At 41.2% G+C, this 24669-nt stretch overlaps 1 protein-coding gene and 1 pseudogene across 1 annotated transcript; one reads left to right on the top strand and one right to left on the bottom strand.

Annotated features, from left to right (window-relative positions):
* Positions 1-24669, top strand: part of LOC132234517 (adhesion G protein-coupled receptor E2-like) — a 674172-nt pseudogene that overhangs the window by 175849 nt on the left and 473654 nt on the right.
* LOC132234159 (olfactory receptor-like protein OLF4) lies at positions 3966-5585 on the bottom strand. The gene is made up of 2 exons (XM_059695204.1): positions 5524-5585; positions 3966-4947 (listed from the first exon to the last, which is right to left on the bottom strand). The coding sequence occupies exons 1-2, from the start codon at positions 5583-5585 to the stop codon at positions 3966-3968; spliced, it is 1044 nt and encodes a 347-aa protein (XP_059551187.1).

The following is a 24669-nucleotide window of genomic DNA, read 5'->3' on the forward strand; positions in this document are numbered from 1 at the left end:
AATCTTCATGTCTAAATTTCTCCATCTTTTCATTTTATATTTATTCAAACATTCTTTTTTTCCATTTATTTCCTCTTCAACTTTTTAAAACTTTCCTTTCAACATAAAATATGATATTATAAATAAGTCTGTGTTTGTGTGCATATATGTGTACGTTTATTTACAATTAAATTGTAGGTGAATAAATATACTTACAACATTGTCTTTGAACATTTTATTTGGGCTCAACAAAATATGTCCACATATCTCACGTATTCCTTGCAACATATGTCTGAAGATATGTTTACCATCCCACATTACCTTCAGAAATAAAGAAATTGAGGCTTAGGTATATTAAATGTCTAACAATTACATTAAGAAGCCATTAAAGTTTATTGTGCACTTTCTTAACATACAAACATGGAAATATGAATTGTGGACTGTGATTTTTGTATTGCTTTTATGCATCATATTGTACATTGTAATCATGTTCAGTTTATATTATGTAATTATACTTCAATGAAAAACTTACATAAACCAGGATCTAGGCCTCAGGTAACTGATTCACACTGAGAAATGGTAGGAGGAATCTCTTCTACTTGCAAAATGAGCAAAGTGTCATGGATATAGGGAGAGTAGAAGTAAAATAAAGCAATTTACATTCAGTACTCTTTCTTTTCTTTAAAATAGAAGGTAAAACTAGATATAGAAATAGGGTAAACTGATCATATTTTGTTTCAAATAGGAAGAGCACCATGGCCATACACAATATCGTGAATAAGCCTTAGAAATACATGTAGAGATTCACAGGTGACTATAGACTCCTACAGACACTAGCAGAGCTCAGAACAATATGTTTGTATGTTTGCCCCCCCCCCCCCCATACAATCTCACTTGGTAATAATGCCATTATATTATAGTAGAGGCCCGGTGCACAAAAATTTGTGCACTCAGATGGGAGGGGGGGCCCTCAGCTCAGCCTATGCCCTCTTGCAGTTGGGGACCCCTCAGGGAATGACCACCTGCTGGCTTAGGTCCGCTCCCCGGGAGGATTGGGCCTAAGATGGCAATCAGACATCCCTCTGGCAGCCCCGCAGCCCTCGGGGCATGTCCACTTGCCAGTGGGGAGCAGGCCTAAACTGCAGTCGGACATCCTTAGTGCTGCTGAGGAGGCGGGAGAGGCTCCAACCACCAACGCTGTACTGGCAGCCATCAGCCTGGCTTGTGGCTGAGCAGAGCTCCTCTCATGTGAGAGCGACCTGACCACCAAAGGGCAGCTCCTGTATTGAGTGTCTGTCCCCTGGTGGTCAGTGTGTGTCATAGTGACCAGTCATTCCCAGTCTTTTTGCTGTTAGGGTCAGTTTTCATAATACCCTTTTACTATATAGGATAGAGGCCTGGTGCACAGGTGGGGGCTGGCTGGTTTGCCCTGAAGGGTGTCCCAGATCAGGGTGGGGGTCCCACTTGGGTGCCTGGACAGCCTGGATGAGGGGTTAATGGCTGTTTGCAGCTGGTCACACCCCCTTCAGGGTGGGGGTCCCCACTGGGGTGCCTGGCCAGCCTGGATGAGGGGATGATGGCTGTTCGCAGCTGGTCACACCCCCTTCAGGGTGGGGGTCCCCACTACGGTGCCTGGCCAGTCTGGGTGAGGGGCTGAGGACTGTTTTCAGGCTGGCGGGTCACTGAAGCTCCCAACCTCTCCTTTTTTTATTTTTATTTTTTTTATTCTGGGATTTATTTACCTTCGATGGCTGTCACTGGAGCTGAGAGGCTTGGCTCCAGCTCTGAGACCTCAGCTGCTGAAAGCAGGTATCTAGGTTTGTTTGGGTTCTATAATTGTAACACTGTTGTGGTCCTGCTCACTCCAGCTCTGATGGCTGAAAGCAGGTTTCTGGAGCTTGTTTAGCTTCTATAATTGCAACATTGTTTCTTAGAGTGCAAGCTCAGAGGCTGGCAGTAGCAGGCTGGGAACCTTGGCTTCCTCCATCACTGGAGCAAGCAAGCCTCCTGTTTGCTTCAGCTGCCTGGCTGCCGGCCGCCATCTTGGTTGGAACTTAATTTGCATATCTTGCTGATTAGCCAATGGGAAGGGTAGCAAAGTTATGGTTAATTACCATGTTTCTCTATTATTAGATAGGATAATTTCCTTATAGGATGACTTGTCATATAGCAATAAATTACTGATACAATAATCAAAATGAACAGAAATGAGGACAGTAATAATCTAGTGAAGATTATTCTTGGCATTTGTTCTCAGTTTTGAAGATGGCTTTTATGGTTACTTTTTTATTTTAGCTTATTACCGACAAGTGCATTTAAAAACTCTCATTGACTGGTGCAGCCACTGTGGAAGACAGTATGGAGTTTCCTCAAAAAATTAAAAATGGAACTCCCATTTGACCCAGTAATCCCACTTCTAGGAATATATCCCAAGAAATCAGAAACACCAATCAGAAAGGCTACATGCACTCCTATGTTCATAGCAGCACAACTTACAATAGCTAAGATTTGGAAATAGCCTAAGTGCCCATCAGCAGATGAGTGGATTAAGAAACTGTAGTACATATACACAATGGAATACTACACTGCTGTAAAAAAGAAGGAACTCTTACTATCCACAACAGCATGGATATATATGGAGAGCATTATGCTAAGTGAAATAAGCCAGTCAGAGAAAGGTAAATATCACATGAACTCACTCATTTGCGGAATATTTGTTCATCAGCAATATAAACTGATGAACAAAAATACATCCAGAGACAGAGAAGCATCGAACCGACCATCAAACCTCAGAGGGCAGGCAGGGGAGAGTAGGAGGCGGGGAGGTGTAAGAGATCAACCAAAGGACTTGTATGCATGCATAGCCAATGGACACAGACACTAGGGGGTTGAGGGCATGTTCTGGGTGTTGGGAGTGGCCGGGAAGAGGTCAATGGGGGAAAAAGGAGACATATGTAATACTTTAAACAATAAAGAATTAAAAAAAAGAAATTCAGTTTACAAATTAAGTTAGAAGAGTAAGGAGATTAATAACAATGGAACCACATATACTAGATATCCTAGAATATTATTGTTGCCCAACAAGCAGCAAAGATACTGTCCTTTTAAATATCCATAAAAATATTTACAAATGATGGCTCAGTCATATGGTAATTTTCAGACAATTTAAAAAAAGAACACTTGGACCCAATTCTCTGACAGCAGTGGAAAGATAAAAATTTTTAATCCTTAAAAATTAAAAAAATCCTTCTATACATTCCAGCACATATATATGCCAAAGTCTACATTATCAGGAAAAGCAGCTAAGATCATGATATACAAAAGCATGACATTCATAAAAGTGAAAAACCCAAGTCTCAGATTTTCCTCTCTTTTAAAATTGTATAAATTGTCTTGGTCATTAAGTGTGGTTTTAAAAATATTTTTTATTGTGTTCAGAGAGGAAGGGAGATGGAGAGAGAGATAGAATGATGAAAGAGAATCATTGATCTGCTACCTACTGCATTTCCCCTACTGGGGATTGAGCCTGTAACCAGGGCATGTGCCTTGACCAGGAATCCAACCATGACCTCTATGTTCATGGGTTGAGGCTCAACCACCAAGCAACACCTTGGGGTTCATTAATTGCAGTTTTTCCCCCATAGGAATACTATTTAAGATGATTCTTTTAAATACAAAAATCATTTGATGTGATATATGTCATTTGAGAAAAATTATTCTAAGAAAATCTATGTTGTCTATTAGGTAAATGGGATTTTCCAAATATCTGATCCATATGGAAATAAATTTGGGAAAGTAGGATAACAGCAAAGAGATAAGCTGTTGAATATCTGAGAGAGCAGAAAAATGAATTGAGTTACATAAATTGAATAGAGAAGATGAGGTAAAAAAATAGAAATTCCAGGAAATCAAAGGGAAAAGCAAGTTCTACTTCCAAAGTAGGAAAATAATCACAGAATCTGACCCTGAGCCTTTGACCTCTGCCATCATGGGCAAGTCTTCAGTCTTAGGACAACTGGCCTGTTTGTAGTTTCCTTCACAAAGAATGCTTTCAGAGCCTGTTTAATGTCCTTGTTCCTGAGACTGTAGATGAAGGGGTTCAGCATGGGTGTGACCACAGAGTACATCACTGAGGCTGTGGCACTTGAGCGGGCAATGTGGGTAGCAGCAGAGCTGAGGTACACTCCTAGACTTGTACAATAAAATAAGAAGACAACTGAGAGGTGAGACACACAAGCAGAAAGTGCTTTATACTTCCCTTGAGCAGATGACATTACATGTATGCAGGATACTATTTTGGAATATGAGTAAAGAATCCCAGTGAAAGGACCACCACCAAGCAGAAGAGCTGAAAAATATGTCACCATGTTATTTAAAAAGGTGTCAGAACAGGCAAGTTTGATCATCTGATTGAGTTCACAGAAAAAGTGAGGGATTTCCACGTGCATGCAGAAGGACAGTCGTAATGTCATTAAGCATTGTAGGAAGGAATTCAGGACACTCATGATCCAGCAAATCAGAACCAGCAGTTCACAAAGCCGAGGGTTCATGATGACCGTGTAGTGCAGGGGGTGGCAGATGGCCACAAACCGGTCATAGGCCATCACAGTCAAGAGGAAAACATCCAACCCAGCAAAAAGTATGTAAAAATACAACTGTGTGATGCAGCCTGCATAGGTGATGGCTTTGCTTTGTGTCTGGATGTTCACCAACATCTTTGGGACGGTGGTGGAGGTGAAACAGATATCTACCAAGGACAGGTTGGACAGGAAGAAGTACATGGGCGTGTGGAGGTGGGAGTCTGAGCTGACGGCCAGGGTGATGAGCAGGTTTCCCAACACAGTGATCAGGTACATGGAGAGGAAAAGCCCAAATATGAGGGGCTGCAGTGCTGGTTCCTCTGAAAATCCCAGAAGAACAAACTCTGAAATTTGTGTAAGATTCACAGGTTCCATGTGGTGGAATTGACTATCAGGAAAGATAAAAGTAACATGACTAATTTTCACTAAAATGCAACAATTCATATTTTGCAGGCTAGACATTACTTTTAATATTTTGTGTATGGATATGGCCCCCTTTAGGGGACATCCAGTGCCACCCCAATCACCTTTTTCTCTGAGGGCTTCTAGTATTCTAAAGTGTTCATGAGAATTTCTCATGTTTCTCACGAATATAAATTGAGTGCTGACTATGTTTCAGGCACTGTCCAGGCCGTGCAAATAGGGTGCTGAAGAACAAAAGTATCTACAATCCAATGAGGGAGAAAGAATGTAGAAGTAAGTAATGAAATAATAAGTTATGTTGGCAGTGGTGTGAAGAAAAAGAAAGTACCTCTAAAAGAGACAATGAATAGGGAGTTACGTATTTCATGGGTTTGTAGGTAGATCTGCAAACCAGGTGACATTTGAGCAGAGACCTGAAATAAGTGAAAAGGGGAACATTTGGAGATGTCCTAAATTAAATACATTGGGGCTAGAGAGTGTGAGAAAAACAATCGTAGTCAACCAGCTAAAAGCTGTGGCCCACTTACAAAAGACTACTCACATTCCTGAATGTATGTTGGAACTCGAATCAACTTCTGTAGAGACCACTAGATGCCCCTGCATCCTGCATGCCCACGTGCTTTCAGAACTGTTGCCTGTAACCAAACAAAGTAGTAATTATTCTTCCTCAGTATCTCTTCAAGACATGCCTCCACTTTACCTGCTCCCACCCCACACAAGGTCTGTAACTAATGTAAGTTATTTCAAAAGAGCTTACATGTTTCTTTCCTAAAACATGAAGTGGAAAGAGCTGGTAAACTCCAGGACTTGGACATTTCTTTTGTACCTTGCTCTGCTGCTGGTGGTTTAAACTTTATGCCCCAAGACCTTTCCTGGCTGGCATTTGGCTCAAAATATACTTTTTTTTTTCTTAAAGAAAAGCTTTTGGCCTGCTGGTGTCACTCAGTGGCTGAGCTTTGAACTATGATCCAAGAGATGATGGTTGGATTCCTGGTCAGGGCACATGTCTGGGTTGTGGGCTCAGCTCCCAGTGGGGGGCCTGCTGGATGCAGCCGATCAATGATTCTCTCTCATCATTGATGTTTCTCTCTCTCCCTTTCCCTTCCTCTCTCTGAAGTCAATAAAAATATATTTTGAAAAGGAAAGTTTTTGGCCCCGATAATTTTTTCTTTAACACAACAGAGGAAGAGAGACAAGGCTCTGTGGGAAAGTGTGAGCCCTGCAGAAGGACTGGCCAGTAAGGGCCCTCAGGAAGGTGCTTGTGTCTAATGTTCAAGTCAGAAAAAGTGAGGCAAGTTTGCAACGTGAATAAGCACGAGGGAGAGTGTGAGAAGTGGTGTCAGACACGTTGAAGAGTGAAGTGGCCTGTCTTCTACAGCTGACACCTCAGGCACAGGGACTTCCTTGTCCACATGGCCTCTTATACTCTACTATTCTTGTTGCAAAGGTGTCTTGGAATAGGAACAGATACCCTCTTTAATACCTTCTCTTGATTGAGCTCTGGCCCAATATTGTAAGAGCCACCTTGGAATGTATGAGTGCAGCTACCCCTGGTCTGAGAACTGCTCACATCCACAAATCACACACAAACACACACACACACACACACACACCACCACCACCACCACCACCACACCACTATCGTGGCCTCCTAGGTAGGTATTCCCATGTCTGTTTCAGGCCAGCACACAGATTCTACTACAAATAAATACAACCAAAGTTGGCCAGATCAGTGATCTTTCACTTGGCAAATATAGAAATGGTTTCTAGAAATTCCAAATATTAAACCTTCCATAGATAAATAAACTTGGAGTTCCATCCTGAGATGGCCATTTTCTGCTCTGTAAAACATCATGAAATCTGTTCAATGAATGGAAAAGAGAGAGAAATGGTGGAGAAAATAATAGATGAGAAGGAATAGAGATTTAATAAACTCAGGTGGTCCTGGAGGGCTGGTGAGGAAGATAAATATAGTTGGGTCTGATAGTATTTAAACCTTCAACACATTCCATTGATGCCAGAAAAATAATAAGCAAACAAGCATAAGCTTGTCCAAAAGACAGAATTATCTTCCTTATTGTATCCCTTTATAATGTGAAAGTGTAAGAGTTGGGTAATTTTGTTATCAAGCAGTGGAAGACTTGTTTTCCGTACCCATTCCATAGTCACTTGACCAATGTGTTTTTATGTGGTCTGATAGGGGGTGAGGTTAGCCCCTTTCTCCCTTTTCTTATGCGGCACCTTTCCTATGTTAATTTTGGGCTTTGGGTTTTCATCTTTTCTTTGACAAACCCAGGGGGGCACACTCTGGTCCTGGTTCCAGTTTTCATCCAACATGCAAATCCTCCCCAGACCATGCTTTATAAATCCTGCCCACACCATGACAGCTCTCTCTCTTTATACTGAATGGCTTTCTTCATATGATTCTTCCTGAGGACAATATTTTAAACACACATTTATTTCATTGCTCTCTGCCCTCACTATTATACTGCATGATCCAAAGAGCAGGGACTTCACCTGCTTTGTTCACGTTTGGATTTTTCACAAAGGTATGACATTAGATGTGCATTTACACAGAGACAAAACTAAGAATGTGAACAGTGATAAAATGAAAAAAAAAAAGAAGGGATAATGAAACCAGGTTAAAATGAGTAGTTTCAAAATAACAATAGTATGCAGAATTGAGTGGAGAATTGAACACTAACTGAAACAAGACACAAAATACAATCATTTAATAATATCAATGTGGGCTGACTATTAAATTATAAAGACCTAGATATAAATGTATATAATGTATAATGCTCCTAGAATTTTCTGGCACATAGAAGATGCTCAGTTATTGTTCATTTAATGAGTCTGGAATTAGGTTTCAATGTACATGAACATTTTCCATATGGAAAGCTTATACTTCAACATAGTTGAAAAAGATTGAATTGTTACATGAAAGCTGGCATAAATGGCTATGGATCTGAAAGAATATTGAATTGATCCTCGCTCTCAGACATCTTGCAAGATATCATAGAAGTTACGAACTTGGTGTAAGAATCACCAACACATTTTTGATGAACATGAAAAACTATATATAAAATTCACGGGTGGGCAAAACTGTCTTAACTAAAGAAAGAAACTCAGTGGTTAGAAAATAGATATATTTAAATAAAATATTAAAAATTTTATGATAAAAATATCTTACAACAACCAGTTAGGAAAGAATGATTTCAAGAAACAATTTGAAATGCTATTGAAAAACGAGAAAATAAATGAAGTTTTCAGAAACTGAGTAATAGTTTAAGAAAACAACAGGAAATGTCTTTCATACCCATCAGCCTGGGGAAAAACTGGCAGAGCAGTCACGTTGATTGGGGTTGGAACTTAGAAACTGGTAGCAAAAGGGTGTACTCTCATTTCACTGTCAGAAAGTGTTACAATTTTGGAAAACAACCTGAAGTCAGCTATAAGTATTACAAATAATGATGTTATTTAATTCAGAGTTTCTTAGCATCGGCACTGTTGGCATCTGGGACAGACTGTTCTCTGTGGTGAGGTCTGTCCTGTGATTTGAAGATTGTTTAGCATCCCTGCCTCCACCCACCCCTCTCCAGTGTGACAGTCACAGATCTCTCTGGAAATAGCTCAATGTCTCATAGGGGACAAAATCACTGCTGATCAGAACCACAGTTTAAATTTCATAATTTAAATATATTTTAATAGCATTGATATGAGAGCAATTTAGGGATAAAGAGTATGAAAGACCATAAACGATGTGAGTAGGAGTCACACTATGAATTCTTACGTAGCCACTGAAATAAATACATTAATTATTTTACCAAACGCAGCAGTCTCTTGCCTCTGGACTAAGTTGAATCATCTCTTAGGTGAAAATAGGTAAATGTTCTTGGCTTCCATTCTCTGTTACCCTGTCATGCAGGGTCATTGTGTTATTGACTCACCAGGATAAGATCTCTGAGAGGAAGGTCATTGTGGGGACATCTGAACTTCTCCCTAAATGGTTGATGAAAGAGACTAAAGCTCTGCTCCTGGCAAGACAGCTGGAAAGTGTGAAGTATCACTCCCCAGCCAGAATTGGGCCTCGAAATGAACAAATGACAGTGAGAAATAAACATAGCCATGCCCTCCCAGCCTAAGGTTACACAAGCTGAGAGACTGTGGATGAGGGGATATTTATAAATCCCCGTATTTATTCTGCAGGCACATTTCTCTCTTGTTTCTCCAACCTCTAAGCACATGAATATGATATATATTTTAGCAAGGGGAGGATTAATGTAGCAAATGGAACAGGATTGTTAATCAGCTGACTTCAGGATAGAGGTTGAGGCAGGCTCATCCAGGTGGGACTAAGGTAAGCACAGTGGTTCTGTTAATGCTGAAGAGAGACACAAAACAATGGGACTCAGAGAGACTTTGAAATGCTACCCAGCTGGCTTGAAGATGGAGGAAGGAACATGAGCCATGGAATGCAGGCAGCCAGCCACACAAACAGGCATCAGGGAGAACAGATCCTGCCCTCACCTAGAAGGACCCTTACCCCGCACACATCTGGATATTAGTCAGTGAGACTCATTTCAAGGCTCTGACATCCACACTATATGAGCATATGTTTGTTTATTTTAAGCAAGTGGTGTGAGAATACTTTATAGCAGCTATAGGACTCTAATATAGACATTTATTCAATAAATTTGTCTGAAGAACAACTTTAAGCCTCTTCACTCATTAGCTTCCCTTGAGTAGGGACATTTTATGTTAAAAACACACATGAAGTAGAAAAATATTTTTAACTGGATGTGGAGATACTCTCCTCCTTCACTGGTACAGTGAAGGCCTCACTGCATAAATGTAAGCTGACTGTGCTGCCTCTGTGGCATTAGGAGTTAAGGTACAATGGGTGACCTTTATTTCTCCCTCTATTTAACTATGGTGACTTTTTTTCTCAGCACCCTATACCTTTGCCTAGAAGTTGGTCAGCCCTCAATTTATATTCCCAGAATGCATGCCAGAATTTCCCATTACACGTAGAGACCACTGGGGGAAAATGCAAAGTTAGGGTTAGGAATTTCTGCCAATTGTTCCAATAGAGAAAGTAAATGGGTAACAAATCCAAGAATATATGCAGCCCTGCCAATAATAAATAATTCAAAGTAAAACTATTTGGTAGTCTTTCCAGACTTATTAAATACTTTTTTCATGTGAATACCCAGCATGAGAGAAGATACTACAATGAATGTCTCACAAATTGCTATTGCAAGGGACCAACTCCCTGACTGGTCAGGATCTTTTCAATAAATACAAAACATGCTCAAATGCACACAATCTTTGAAATTTAATACAAACACTCTCACTTTATTGCACTCTTCTTCCCACCCAATACCTCAATACTTTCTTCCAGAAAAACGAATCTTCTCAGATACATTTTCATTTTAGTGCAATCATTTTATGCATCTCACTCATTCTACAGTGTCATCCAACTGGACTCCCGTTCTTATCACTTTATTGTCAACTAAGGTCTTGTAGTACAGATTCAAACACGCACATCTTTTTAAATGTATTAACTAAATTAATTACACATTAGTTACTTAACCAACAATATAGACACAATACACTCTTGTCACTGGGCTGGGCTGATTAGGGTCACAGTGACTCAGGTAAAAATTTTAAGGTTCCATCCTCTCTGACCCCTTCCTGATGTACCTGCTGGTCTCTCAGACTCACCTGGATGGATCTCTGAGAGGATGGTCTCCGTGTGGAACTCCTCCCTGGATGGTGGAGACTGAATCTCAGTCCCAAACAGACAGCAGGAAGGAGTGAACCATTAGTTCCTGGCTCAGCTTAGTAATCAAAAGCAACAGCCATGTGCTGTACCCCAGCGTTGTACAAGCTGAGGACTGCACAGGGGAGATATTTACAGCTCTCTCTATACCTGCTCATCAGGCACATTTCCCTTGTGTCATTCCAACTTCTAAGCACATGATTTACCTTTGGGCCTTTAGAATAAACAGATAGAAAAATTTGCCTAATGATTCTCTGATCCCAGGAGACCAGATTGTAAGTCAGTGTACTTAGTTTTTATGACTTCATGTCTTCATGTCACCTGCTTTGAAGGGCAGAAAGACCTACTACTCTACCCCATCTCCGACTTCCCTTTTTCTTCAAAGTCTGATTAGGGTGGGAACACAACCCTGATGTCTCTAGAGAATTGTTATTCTGCTCTTCAATATGGCAGAACTGCATTCCTTTGATATGCAATTTTTGACATCACACTCTTTGGCTTCCTGACACATTTGTCAAAATAATTAGGGATTTATACTTATATCACCAGTTAAAAGGTATCATTTAGAGCCTCACAAAATATTGATTAGTTTTCCTTTCCAGTGTGCCTCTGGTGGTTGAGCATTGTCCCATGCACCTATAGGTTGTTGGCATGCCTGTTTTGTAGGCTTGATCCCCAGTAGGGGTTGTGCAGGAGGCAGCCCATCAATGCTTCTCTCTCATGGATGTTTCTGTTTCTCTTTCTCTCTAAAAAAACCAATAAAAACATATTAAAATATTTATTAATTATAAGAGATACATTTAGATATATTTTTAAAATATATTTTTAAAATTGCTTTCAGAGAGGAAGAGAGAGAGACAGAGAGATAGAAACATCAATGATGAGAATCATTGATTGGCTGCCTCCTGCCTGCCCCTTACTGGGAGGAGATCGAGCTTGCAACTCAGGCATGTGCCCTTAGCTGGAATCAAACTTGGCACCCTTTTGTCCCCAGGCTGACACTATCCACTGAGCCAAACCAGCTAGGGCCATTTAGATATTTTTATTCCACATGACCCGAGCTTATCATTTTATGGAAACTGTGTGATTTAATCTTTAGAAAAGTCCATTCTATTAGGTAGTATTTCTTTTTGAAATGACCATGCATTTTTATTCCCATTCATTCCATTAATGTCCTGCATTACATTGGTTGATTTCTGTCTTTTAAAAAAAATCTTTATAGTTGAAAGTATTACATATGTCCCCTTTCCTCCCCATTGACTTCTCCCTGCCCTCCCCTTCTCCACCTCCCCCCCAGGCCTTCACCACCCTATTGTTTGTGTCCATCAGTTATGTGTATATGCATATGAGTACATTGGTTGTTCTCTTCCCACCTCACCCTCCCCTTCCTTCCCTCTGAGATTTGACAGTCCATTCAATGCTTCTGTGACTCTGGGTCTATTTTAGTTCATCAGTTTATGTTGTTCATTATATTCCACAAACTAGAAGCCTGGTACACGAATTTGTGCACATTGAAAGCAAATTAATTAGAAAAAAAAATTTTAATATTGCTATTCACCCTTTCTCTATAATAGAAGTGTCAACCAAATTCACAATTGACAATGACAGATGAAAGCACTCACGTGCAATTGGCGATAGTGAAAGCTTTATATATATATACATATATATAGATATATATATATCTATATATATATGTATATATATATATAAACCTGTTTAGTTAGACCCTCTTTCTTATTTAGCTAAACTTTTTCCAGCCCAGTGAAGCACCCCAACTCCTCTTTCAGGCAATTGTCAGCAACACAGCAGTAAATATCAACATGAAGCAGATTATTATTGTAGATCACTCAGGGAGAACAAGGAGTGAAATATTTAACTGCAGCAGGGTTTGACTATATTCTGTGCAGTGAAAAAAACCTGAAGTCATTTTTAGGTTCCACCATTTCTTACTTCTTTATAGTCAGGTCAAGTTTCTAAACTTCATAAGTCTCTATTTTCTGGCTAATGAAAAGAAAATAGGATTCCACTGAGTCTCCTATCTACCTACTCCAGCACTTCTGTGAAGATCAAATGAGAAGAGGCACAGGAAAACACTTCACAGACATTTGGTTAAAGTGTAAAATGTTTGCACCTGGCTATAAAGCAAATCGTGTTCCTGGGCTAAAGAAACTCCAAGGAGGCTAGTTGCTAGGAAGAGGAAGCTGGGCATTGCTACATGACGTCATTACCTGGAACTCACAGTGACTGTTTCTAGGCTGAGCTGGGCTGTGGGCCCCATTTTGCACCATGGGGCCTTGGCAGCGTTGGCTGCAATTTGGTGAGGTGTTGCTCTAGGGTGGTGTCGGGGCCTGTGTCCCACTTGGGGGAAGCTGAGTGCTGCTTTGTGGGTTCCAGGTCCATGGTGCCATTTCTCTCTAAATGGCCAGTGCACGTCACAGCAGCTTCTGCATTGAGCGTCTGCCCCCTTTGTGGTCAATGAGCATCATAGTGACCGGTCGGATGGTCAGACACTTAGCGTATTAGCCTTTTATATATATAGATGAGTAAGACCATTCATTTCTCTGAATGGCTTATTTCACTTAGCGTAATGCTCTCTAGGTCCATCCATGTTGTTGCAAATGGTAAGAGGTTTTTTCTTTTTTACAACTGCATAGTATTCCATTGTATAGATGTACCACAGGTTTTGAATCCACTCATCTGCTGACGGGCACTTGGACTGTTTCCAAATCTTAGCTATTGAAAATTATGCTGCTATGAACATAGAAGTGCATTTATTCTTTCTGATGAGTGTTTGTGAATTCTTAGGATATATTCCAACAAGTGGGATCACTGGGTTAAATGGGAGGGCTATCAATTCAATTTCTTGATCAAACCTGACAGCTGAGTTCAATGTTCACTTCTCCTTTTAGTGTCATAAATTAATAATTTATTAGTTAATCAGGCAAACAACAGCCATAGGCTTATAGCTGTCAAGAGACCTCAGGTACATGTGCTTGGCTTTGACTCTTTCTGACATTTTCATGTTGTACCTACTGGACCTCTGGACTCACCTGTTTGGGAATTCTGAGGAGGTCTACATGGGAAAGTCCAACCTCCTGGATGGTTGAGAGAGTCTGAAACTCTCTGCCCAGACAAGACTGCAGGAAGGAGGCAAGCACAGGTCTCCCAGACAAACTTAGGATTCCAAAAGCAACAACCAGGTCCCATCCAGCCCAAGATCACACACGCTGAGAGACTGGAGATGAGATATTTACAGCACCCCATGTCTGCTCATTAGGTGCATTTCTGTCTTGTTATTGCAACTTCTAATCACCTGTTTTCCCTGTGGGTCTGGGCAGAAGGGAATATTTTCCTGGAGATTCTATGTTCCCAAAAGACCACCTTATAAGTCAAGTTATTCCAGTGTCCACTAGTTCTTCCTCATAAAATCTGTTGACTTTCAGAGGCCTACTCCCCAAGCACCGTGTGCCAACCCAAATATTGGCTTTGTGGTACGGACATAGGCCCTGAATCTACATAAAATTGCTATTTTTCTTTTCAACAAGGGGGAGAACTAACTTCCTTTGATATAAACTTTTGGTTTATTACATACTGAGCTTCACGACACGTTAGCCAAAAGAATTTGGCATTTCAACCTTGTATCTCAAGTTAAGAGCTGTCATTTAATTCCTCACTATGAAATATTTGTTATATATAAAAACTATCCTTAAAATTTTTGCACTCTAATCTAAGCTTGGAGTAGGAAAGTAAATAGATTCTTCCCTGTAGCCTCCAGAAGAAACCTAGCCCTGCAAACATCTTGATTTTAGACCACTGAGACCATTTCCTGTTTCTGACCCTAGGAATTATAAGAGCATTAGTGTGTTTGTTTTAAACCACTCAGGTAGTAATTTTACTTTAGCATTAAGAATTGAATACAGACATTTGTCCAATAAAATTTTGTTCAGGACTGAGATTAAGTGTTTCAATTCATTCATTTAGCCTCCTCTGGGTAAAAGCATTTTGTGTTTTAAATCCCCTTAAATTGAAGAGATTTGTAATCAGTTTGGAGATATTCAGCCTCTTTAGCTGGTAGAGAATTTCTTATTGTATAAATGTAAATGTGCTTCAGATTTTGATGCATTTGAAGTATTAACAGAAGAAAAGTAATTCATCATTTAAATTCGTGTCTACCATGTATTTGAAATCTTCATGTCTAAATTTCTCCATCTTTTCATTTTATATTTATTCAAACATTTTTTTCCCATTTATTTCCTCTTCAACTTTTTAAAACTTTCCTTGCAACATAAAATATGATATTATAAATAAGTCTGTGTTTGTGTGCACATATGTGTACGTTTATTTAAAATTAAATTATAGGTGAATAAAAATACATACAGCATTGTCTTTGAACATTTTATTTGGGCTCAACAAAATATGTCCACATATCTCATGTATTCCTTACAACATTCATCTGAAGATGTTTACTGTCCCACATTACCTTCAGAATAAGGAAATTGAGGCTTTAGTATATTAAATGTCTAACAATTACATTAAGAAGCCATTAAAGTTTATTGTGCACTTTCTTGACATACAAACATGGAAATATGAATTGTGGACTGTAATTTGTGTATTTCTTTTATGCATCATATTGTACATTGTAATCATGTTTAGTTTATATTATGTAATTATACTTCAATGAATAACTTAGAAGCAATAAACCTGGATCTAGGCCTCAGGTAACTGATTCACACTGAGAAATGGTAGGAGGAATCTCTTCTACTTGCAAAATGAGCAAAGTGTCATGGATATAGGGAGAGTAGAAGTAAAATAAAGCAACTTACATTCAGTAGTCTCTTTTCTTTAAAATAGAAGATAAAACTAGATATAGAAATAGAGTAAACTGATTATATATTGTTTCAAATGGGAAGAGCACCAGGGCCATACACAATATCGTGAATAAGCCTTAGAAATACATGTAGAGATTCACAGCTGACTATAGATTCCTACAGACACTGTTAGAGCTCAGAACAACACCCACCCTACAATCTCACTTGGTAATAATGTCATTATCTAGACTAATAGAAGAGAAACATGCAAATTAACCATCACTCCACCACTCCGCTACACCCATAAGCCACACCCACCAGCCAATCAGGAGTCAGTATGCAAATTAACCCAACTAAGATGGCGGCGGCCACGGAGCTGGAGCGAGCAGGAGGCTTGTGTTGCCCCTGGCTATGGAGGGAGCCCAGCTCCCCACCTGCCCTGGCCAGCCCTGGGCTCTGCTCAAGGCTACAAAGTTTCATTTATAGAAGATAAATAAATCCCAGATACCTGCTTCCAGCCAGCTGTGGCCTTGGCTCAAGGGGAGGCTGGGACCTGGGTTGCCAGGGGCAACCTAGTCTTCCAGCTAGACCTGGGCTCCACTCAAGGCTACAAAGTTTTAATTATAGAAGATAAATAAATCTCTGAAAAAAAAAGTAAAGATAAAAAGGAGAGGCTGGGAGCTTGGGTCACTGGGGGCTTGGCCAGCCTGAAAACGGCCCTCAGCCCCTCATCCAGGCTGGCCAGACACCTCAGCGGGACCCCCTACCCTGAAGGGGCTGTGGGTAGCCTGAAAATGGCCCTCAGCCCCTCACCTAGACTGATCAGGCACCCCAGTGGGGAGCCCCACCCTGAAGAGTGTGTGGCCAGCCTGAAAACAGCCCTCAACCCCTCACCCAGGCTGGCCAGGCACCCAAACGGGACCCCCTCCCCCCATCCTGAAGGGGCTGTGGCCAGCCTGCAAACAGACATCACCCCTCACCCAGGCTGGCCAGGCACCCCAGCGGGACCCCCACCCTGATCTGGGACAGCCTTGAGGGCAAACCAGCTGGCCCCCACTTATGCACCAGGCCTCTATCCTATATAATAAAAGGGTAATATGCAAATTGACCCTAACAGAAGAGCCAGTGGGAATGACTGGTCACTATGACACACACTGACCACCAGGGGGCAGATGCTTAATGCAGGAGCTGGCCTCTGGTGGTCAGTGCACTCCCACAGGGAGAGCTCTGCTCAGCCCCAAGCCAGGCTGATGGCTGCTAGCACAGCGATGGTGGCAGGAGCTTCTCCCACTTCCTCAGCAGCGCTAAGGATGTCCGACTGCAGCTTAGGCCTGCTCCCCGCTGGCATGTGGACATCCCCCAAGGGCTCCCAGGCTGCCAGAGGGATGTCTGACTGCCAGCTTATGCCAGATCCCCAGGGGAGCGGGCCTAAGCCAGCAGGTGGACATCCTCCGAGGGGTCCCAGACAACAAGAGGGCACAGGCCAGGCTGAGGGACCCCCTGAGTGCACAAATTTTTGTGCACTGGGCCTCTAGTGGTATATAATTTGATTGTAGGATGACTCATCATATAGCAATAAATTACTGATACAATAATCAAAATGAACAGAAATGAGGACAGTAATAATTTAGTGAAGATTATTCTTGGCATTTGTTCTAATTTTTGAAGATGACATTTATGGTTACTTTGTTATTTTAGTTTATTACAGACAAGTGCATTTAAAAATTCTCATTGACTGGTGCAGCCACTGTGGAAAACAGTATGAAGTTTCCTCAAAAAATTAAAAATGGAACTCCCATTTGACCCAGTAATTCCACTTCTAGGAATATATCCCAAGATATCAGAAACACCAATCAGAAAGAATATATGCACCCCTATGTTCATAGCAGCACAATTTACAATAGCTAAGATTTGGAAACAGCCTAAGTGTCCATCAGCAGCTGAGTAAGAAACTGTGGTACATCTACACAATGGAATACTATGCTGCTGTAAAAAAGAAAGAACTCTTACTATCCACAACAGCACAGATGGACATGGAGAGCAATTTGCTAAGTGAAATAAGCCAGTCAGAGAAAGATATATATCACCTGACCTCACTCATTTGTGGAATACAATGAGCAATATAAACTGATGAACAAAAATACTTCCAGAGACAGAGAAGCATCGAACAGACCATCAAACCTCAGAGGGCAGGCAGGGGATGGTGGGAGGTGGGGAGGCATAAGAGATCAACCAAAGGACTTGTATGCATGCATAGCCAATGGACACAGACACTAGGGGGGTGAGGGCATGTTCTGGGGGTTGGAAGTGGCCGGGGAGAGATTAATGGGAGAAAAAGGAGACATATGTGATACTTTAAACAATAAAGAATTAAAAAAAAAGAAATTCAGTTCACAAATTACATCAGGAGAGTAAGGAGATTAATAACAATGGAACTACATATACTAGATATCCTAGAATATTATTGTTGCCCAACAAGCAGCAAAGATACTGTCCTTTTAAATATCCATAAAAATATTTACAAATGATGGTTCAGTCATATGGTAATTTTCAAATAGTTTAAAAAAAGAACACTAGGACCCAATTATCTGACAACAATGGAAAGATAAAAATTTTTAATTCTTAAAAATTAAAAAAAATCCTTCTATACATTCCAGCACATATATAAACTCTTTATAACATAATAAAAGTCCATTTTACTGTATGCTACTTTACTAAGTTTAAATTTAAAAAATATTTTGCTTGTCTGGTCGGCGTGGTTCAGTGGTTGTGCATTGATTGATAAACTAGGAGGTCATTGGTTCAATTCTCACTCAGGGTACATGCCCACGTTACAGGCTTGATCCCCAGTGTGGGGCATGCAGGAGGCAGTCAATCAATGATTCTCTCTCATTATTGATGTTTCTATCTCTCTCCCTCTCCCTTCTTCTCTGAAATCAATAAAAATGTATTACAAAAGTAAAAAATAAATAAAAACTGTCATTGAGAGTTCATTTCTCTATAGCCATGAAAGGTGGAAAGAACATGTATTTTGTGTAGGAAAACTGGTGACCTTGATTTACATGACTTAATAAGAATGCAAGTTCTCTCTTGAGTCATTCTTTGATCATTAAAGATAAATAGAATCATGAGCATAATAGAGATACATAACCAGTGAAACTGATAATGGTCATTCACCATCCCTTCCACACTTATGGAAAATTCAGAAAGGGGTTTTTATATTCTTTATAGTAATAAAAAGATTGATGGAGAGAGAGACAAAATGGCGGCGGAATAGACAGACGTGTCCTGAGCCTTGTACCAGAGCAAATAGAATGAGCAGCTGAAACGAGTAACATCCAACCTGAATTGGTGAAGGAGACTCATCTGGTGAGACAGTTTGCAGCTAGGAAGGGCAGAGGACGCCTGGAGAAAGGTAAAATCAAGGATCTGGGCAGGAGAGTCTGCCAGACCTCTGAGCTCAGAGGGTCAGAGTGAAACTGCACGACACCAAGCCACATCCCTTGGGACAGGCACAGCGTATGACTGTGTAAAGAAGGTCCACAGGACTGCTGGTGGCAGGGGATTTTAGATCTGGGTTCACAGTCATGAAAGACTGAGCCCAGAGAAAGCAGCCTGAAGGGCTGACCAGACGGTACAGTGCCAGCAGGAGAGGAGCTCGCAGAGGTGCAGTCTTTCCCCTCTCTGTGGTCTGTGCTTTTCTTCACTGAACCTAGTTCATACAGACACTCACCCATGGCTGAGGTGTGGGAGAAGGTGCAGCCTTGTGGAGTCTGGAGTGAGGCTGGGGAGAGAAGGGGGTCCAGGAGAAGTGGCAGCGAGTCTGGTGCTGAGTCATACCTGAACCTGTGACCTGGGCAGCCATTTTTTTCCTGAAGAGATAGCCCCTCCCTTTAGTCTCCAGGCAACCAATACAGCCACACCCAGATTCCACCCTGAATGGTACAAAGGATTAAAAAAAAAAATCTGAATAGTCCCTGAGAGTCCACAGTGTCTGGCCTAAAGAGAGGCCTTCAGTCCCAGCAACAGGAACCTGAGAAACTTCAGACAGTACAGAAGACTGGGATCTTAAGCCAGCCAAAGGAATGACACTTCACTTTTTTATTTTTTATTATTACTTTGTTATCTCTTTTTTCTTTATTTTCTTTTTTGTTTGTAGCTTTATTTTCTATTTCTTTTTACATTATTTTTCCATCATTCTATTTTATTTTATTTTTATTTGCTATTTTTTATTTTTTATACCATTCTTTAAATCAATTTTTTTGTAAAGTTATTATTATTATTTTCTTCTTGTTCCCTTTCTTATCCATGCATCCATCCCCTTTCTACTTCCTCTATACTGAATTGAGGTCCTCCTCATAGTCATTCAATTCTTAACCTTATTTTCTTTATATAAGCTCATCTCTACAGATTCTGCCCCCACTCTCTTTGCTGGGTATTTGGTATTTGTATTTTTTTGGTTTATCTGTTGGTTCTGTGGTGTTTTCTCTATCTGTCTATCTATCATCTATCTATCTATCTATGTATCTATCTAGACATATATTTATATATAGATATATATAGTTATTTTTCTTCCCTTTTCTCTCTTCGATATCATTTGTGCTCTGTTTCCTCTCCCCTAATTCTCTCTTCTCAGGTGGTCACTTATATTGGGGTTATCCGTGTCATGAGTACATTTGTGCTTTGTTCCTTTTGTGTTGTGTCTTGTCGAGGTGAATTTTATCCTGTCTGGCCAATGTGCTAGAGAGCAAGACACATAACCAGACACCTGGAGAGGAAACGCCATCCACTAATGGGTCAATAACACCCAGACCCAACTAGAGAGGCAGGAAGAAGGTGGCAGTGAGGGAGAGAGCATGACTGAGTGAGGGAGCAAAAGAGGAATGTGTGGTCGTGTGTGTGTGTGTGTGTGTGTGTGTGTGTGTGTGTGTGTGTCACAGTTAGATCCTGTAGGACCTTCGGGGCAGGCTAACTGGGCTCGCCTAACTAGGCAGCCTCTGCTACCATTACAAACAGTACTGGGAGGCTGGCTCTTCCAAAGAGGCCTCGCCTTTTTGAAGGGGAAAGCTGCTGTAACTGGGAGCCCAGCCTCACCTCCACCCAGGGTGCCCTCAGATAACACCTGGGACTCTAAAGCCACCATGCCAGGGACCTGCTATCTCAGCTATGGTCCCACAGTCACCGTGTCTCCAGCCACCCCAGGCGCAGGCTCCTGTGAGTTCTGAAGTGCGCTCCCCTCTGACTGGCCCAATGCTTTAGCCCAAGGCACTGCAACCACTCAAGCAGCAGACACGTGAGCAGCCGGCTCCTGTCCAAGGAGCAGCAGCCCTGCAAGCAGCCCGCCCCAGGCCTAAGAGCAGCAGCCTCCTGTGGCCTTCCCCTGTCCGAGGAGCAGCAGCTGTGTGCAGCTCACACCAGTCTAAGGAGCAGCAGCTGTGTGAGTGGCCCACTTCCCCATCTGAGGAGCAGCAACCACGCAAGCAGCCCACCCCATCCGAGGAGCAGCAGCCACATGAGCAGCTTGCCCATGACTGAGGAGCATCAGCCCAGCTCAGCCCTCCCCCATCTGAGAAGCAGCAGCTTCACACAGCCTGCACCCTGCACCTGTCCGAGGAGCAGCAGCCGCATGAGCAAACTGCCCCTGTCCGAGGAGCAGCAGCTCTGTGCAGCTCACACCAGTCTGAGGAGCAGCAGCCACATGCAGCCTGCACCTGTCTGATGAGCAGCAGCAGGGTTAGCGACCAGCCCTTGTCCAAGGAGCAACAGCTGCATGTGCAGCTCACTTCGGTCCGAGGAGCAGCAGCCGCGCAAGCAGCCCATCCCCCATCTGAGGAGCAGCAGCTGTGTGAGCAGCCTGCCACCATCCAGGGAGCAGCAGCCCTGCAAGCAACCTGCCCCTGTCCAAAGCGCAGCATCCTCACAAGCAGCCCTCCCCATCGGAGGAACAGCAGCAGTGAGCAGCCAGAGTACATCCGAGGAGCAGAAGCCACGTGAGAAGCCAGCCCCCATTCACAGAGCAGCAGCTTTGTGCAGCCCACCCGCACCTGAGGAGCAGCAGCCTCATGATCAGCCCACCACCTGAACGATTCAACATCTAGATCTGTCGGTGAGATCAAACATGGGTAGACAAAGAAACCCCCACAAAGGAAGGAAGAGGAAGACTGGCCAGAAAAGCAGCTAAGTGAAACAGAGGCATGCAACATGTCAGAAAAAAGAATTCAGATTAAGGGTCCTAGAGTGCATAAAGTGGACGGAGGAAAAAATCAATAACTTATGCAAGAATCAAGAAGAAACAGATGAAAAAAATCAATAACTTATGTAAGAACCAAGAAGAAGTGAAGAGTGATATAACTGCAATAAAAAACACTGTTGAAAGTTTCAACATTAGACTAGGGGAAGCGGAGGACTGAATTAGTGAATTAGAAGACAGGGAAACAAAACACACCCAAACTGAACTGCAATTGGGGAAAAAAATTAATAGACAGGAGGAGAGCCTAAGGGAGCTATGGGACAACATGAAACAAAACAACATATGAATAATAGGGGTGCCAGAACAACAGAAAGAGGAACAAGGATTAGAAAACCTATTTGAAGAAATAATATCAGAAAACTTCCCTGAGGTGGGGAAGAAAAAAGTCACACAAGCACAGAGAGTCCAAAACAAGATGGACCAGAAAAGACCCATGCAAAGACACATCATAATTCCCATGGCAAATGTTCCGGACAAAGAGAGAATCTTAAAGGCTGTAAGAGAGAGAGGGAAAGTTACATACAAGGGATCTCCCATTAGATTATCAAATGATTTCTCAACAGAAACACATCAGGCCAGAAAAGAATGGAAGGAAATTTACAAAGTGATGCAAAGCAGAGGACTAAATCCAAGAATACTCTACCTAGCAAGGCTATCATTCAAAATTGAAGGGGAAATAAGAAGCTTCACAGACAAGAGAAGGTTAAGGGAGTTTATCACCACCAAGCCAGCAATGCAAGAAATGCTAAAGGGACTAGTGTAAAAAGAAGAAATAAAAAGCTCAGAAAGAAAACAGCCACACAAAAAAAGAAATGGCTACAAACAAGTACCTTTCAATAATAACTTTAAACATAAATGGACTAAATGCTCCAATCAAAAAAACATTGAGTGGCTGAATGGATAAAACAACATGACCCATATATTTGCTGTCTACAAGAGACCCACCTCAGAACAAGGGACTCAAACAGACTGAAAGTGAAGGGATGGAAAAATATCTTTCAGGCAAATGGAAATGAAAAAAAGCTGGGGTAGCAATACTTATATCTGACAAAATAGACCTCAAAGTGAAGGCCATAACAAGAGATAAGGAAGGCCACTTCATAATACTAAAGGGATCGATACAACAAGAAGATATAACCCTGATAAACATATATGCACCCAATGCAGGAACACCCAAATACATAAAAAAAAAAAAACTCCTGGAAGATATCAAGGGAGAGATCCACAACAATACAATCATATTAGGGGACTTTAATACACCCCTGACATCACTGGATAAATCCTCTAGACAGTAAATCACCAAATAAATAGCAATCCTAAATGACTCACTAGATCAGATGGACTTAATAGACATCTTCAGAACACTTCACCCCAAAGCCATGGAATATACGTTCTTCTCAAGTGCTCATAAGACATATTCAAAAATAGACCACATATTGGGTCACAAGCAAAGTCTCCCCAAATTCAAGAAGATTGAAATCATAACAAGCATCTTCTCAGATTACAGTGGCATAATATACAAAATAAATTACAATAGAAACAACCCAAAATACTCAAACACTTGGAAACTGAATAGCATGTTATTAAATATTGATTGGGTTACCAATGAGATCAAAGAAGAAATTAAAAACATCCTGGAAACTAATGAAAATGAAAACAGAACAATCTAAAAGCTATGGGACACAATGAAAGCAGTCCTAAGAGGGAAGTTTATAGCCCTATAGGCATACTTAAAAAAATAAGAAAAATTGGCAGTAAATCATCTAACTCTACATCTCAAAGAATTAGAAAGAGAGCAACAAGAAAAGCCCAGATGAGCTGAAGGAAGGAGATAATAAAGATCAGAGCAGAAATAAATGACATAGAGACCAAAAAAACAATATATAAAATCAACGAAACCAAGAGCTGGTTCTTTGAAAGGATAAACAAGATTGATGAACCTCTAGCCAGGCTCACCAAGAAGCAAAGAGAGAGGACCCAAATAAACACATTCAGAAATGATAGAGGCGAAATAACAACAGACTGCACAGAAATACAAAGGATTGTTAAAAAATACTAGGGACAACTCTACTCCAACAAAGAAGACAACCTGGAGGAAATGGGCATATTCCTAGAAAAATACAACCTTCCAAAACTCAATCAGAAAGAATCTAAACATCTCAATAGGCCAATAACTATGGAAGAAACTGAAGCAGTCATCAAAAAGCTTCCAGCACACAAAAGCCCGGGGCCAGATGGCTTCACAGGGGAGTTTTACCAAACATTCAAGGAAGAACTAAAACCTATCCTCCTCAGACTACTACAAAAAGTTCAAGAGGAAGGAACACTTCCAAGCTCATTCTATGAAGCCAGCATCACCCTAATACCAAAACCAGGTAAAGACAACACAATGAAAGAGAATTACAGGCCAATATCCCTCATGAACATAGATGCCAAAATCCTCAACAAAATCTTAGCAAATTGGACCCAGCAGTACACCAGAAAGATCATACACCATGACCAAGTAGGATTTATCCCAAGGATGCAAGGATGGTACAATATCCACAAAACAATAAATGTGATACATCACATAAACAAATTGAAAGAAAAAAAACCACATAGTCATATCAATTGATGCAGAAAAAGCATTTGAAAAAATCTAACACCCATTTCTGATAAAAACTCTCAGTAAGGTGGGAATAGAAGGATCATACCTGATCATAATAAAAGCCATATATGACAAACCCACAGCCAACATCATACTCAATGGGCAAAAACTAAAACCATTTCCCCTAAGAACAGGAACATGACAGGGATGCCCACTCTTACTACTCCTGTTTGACAAGTACTGGAAGTATTAGCCAT

This window comes from Myotis daubentonii, chromosome 5, assembly GCF_963259705.1.
Source record: "Myotis daubentonii chromosome 5, mMyoDau2.1, whole genome shotgun sequence".
NCBI lineage: Eukaryota > Metazoa > Chordata > Mammalia > Chiroptera > Vespertilionidae > Myotis > Myotis daubentonii.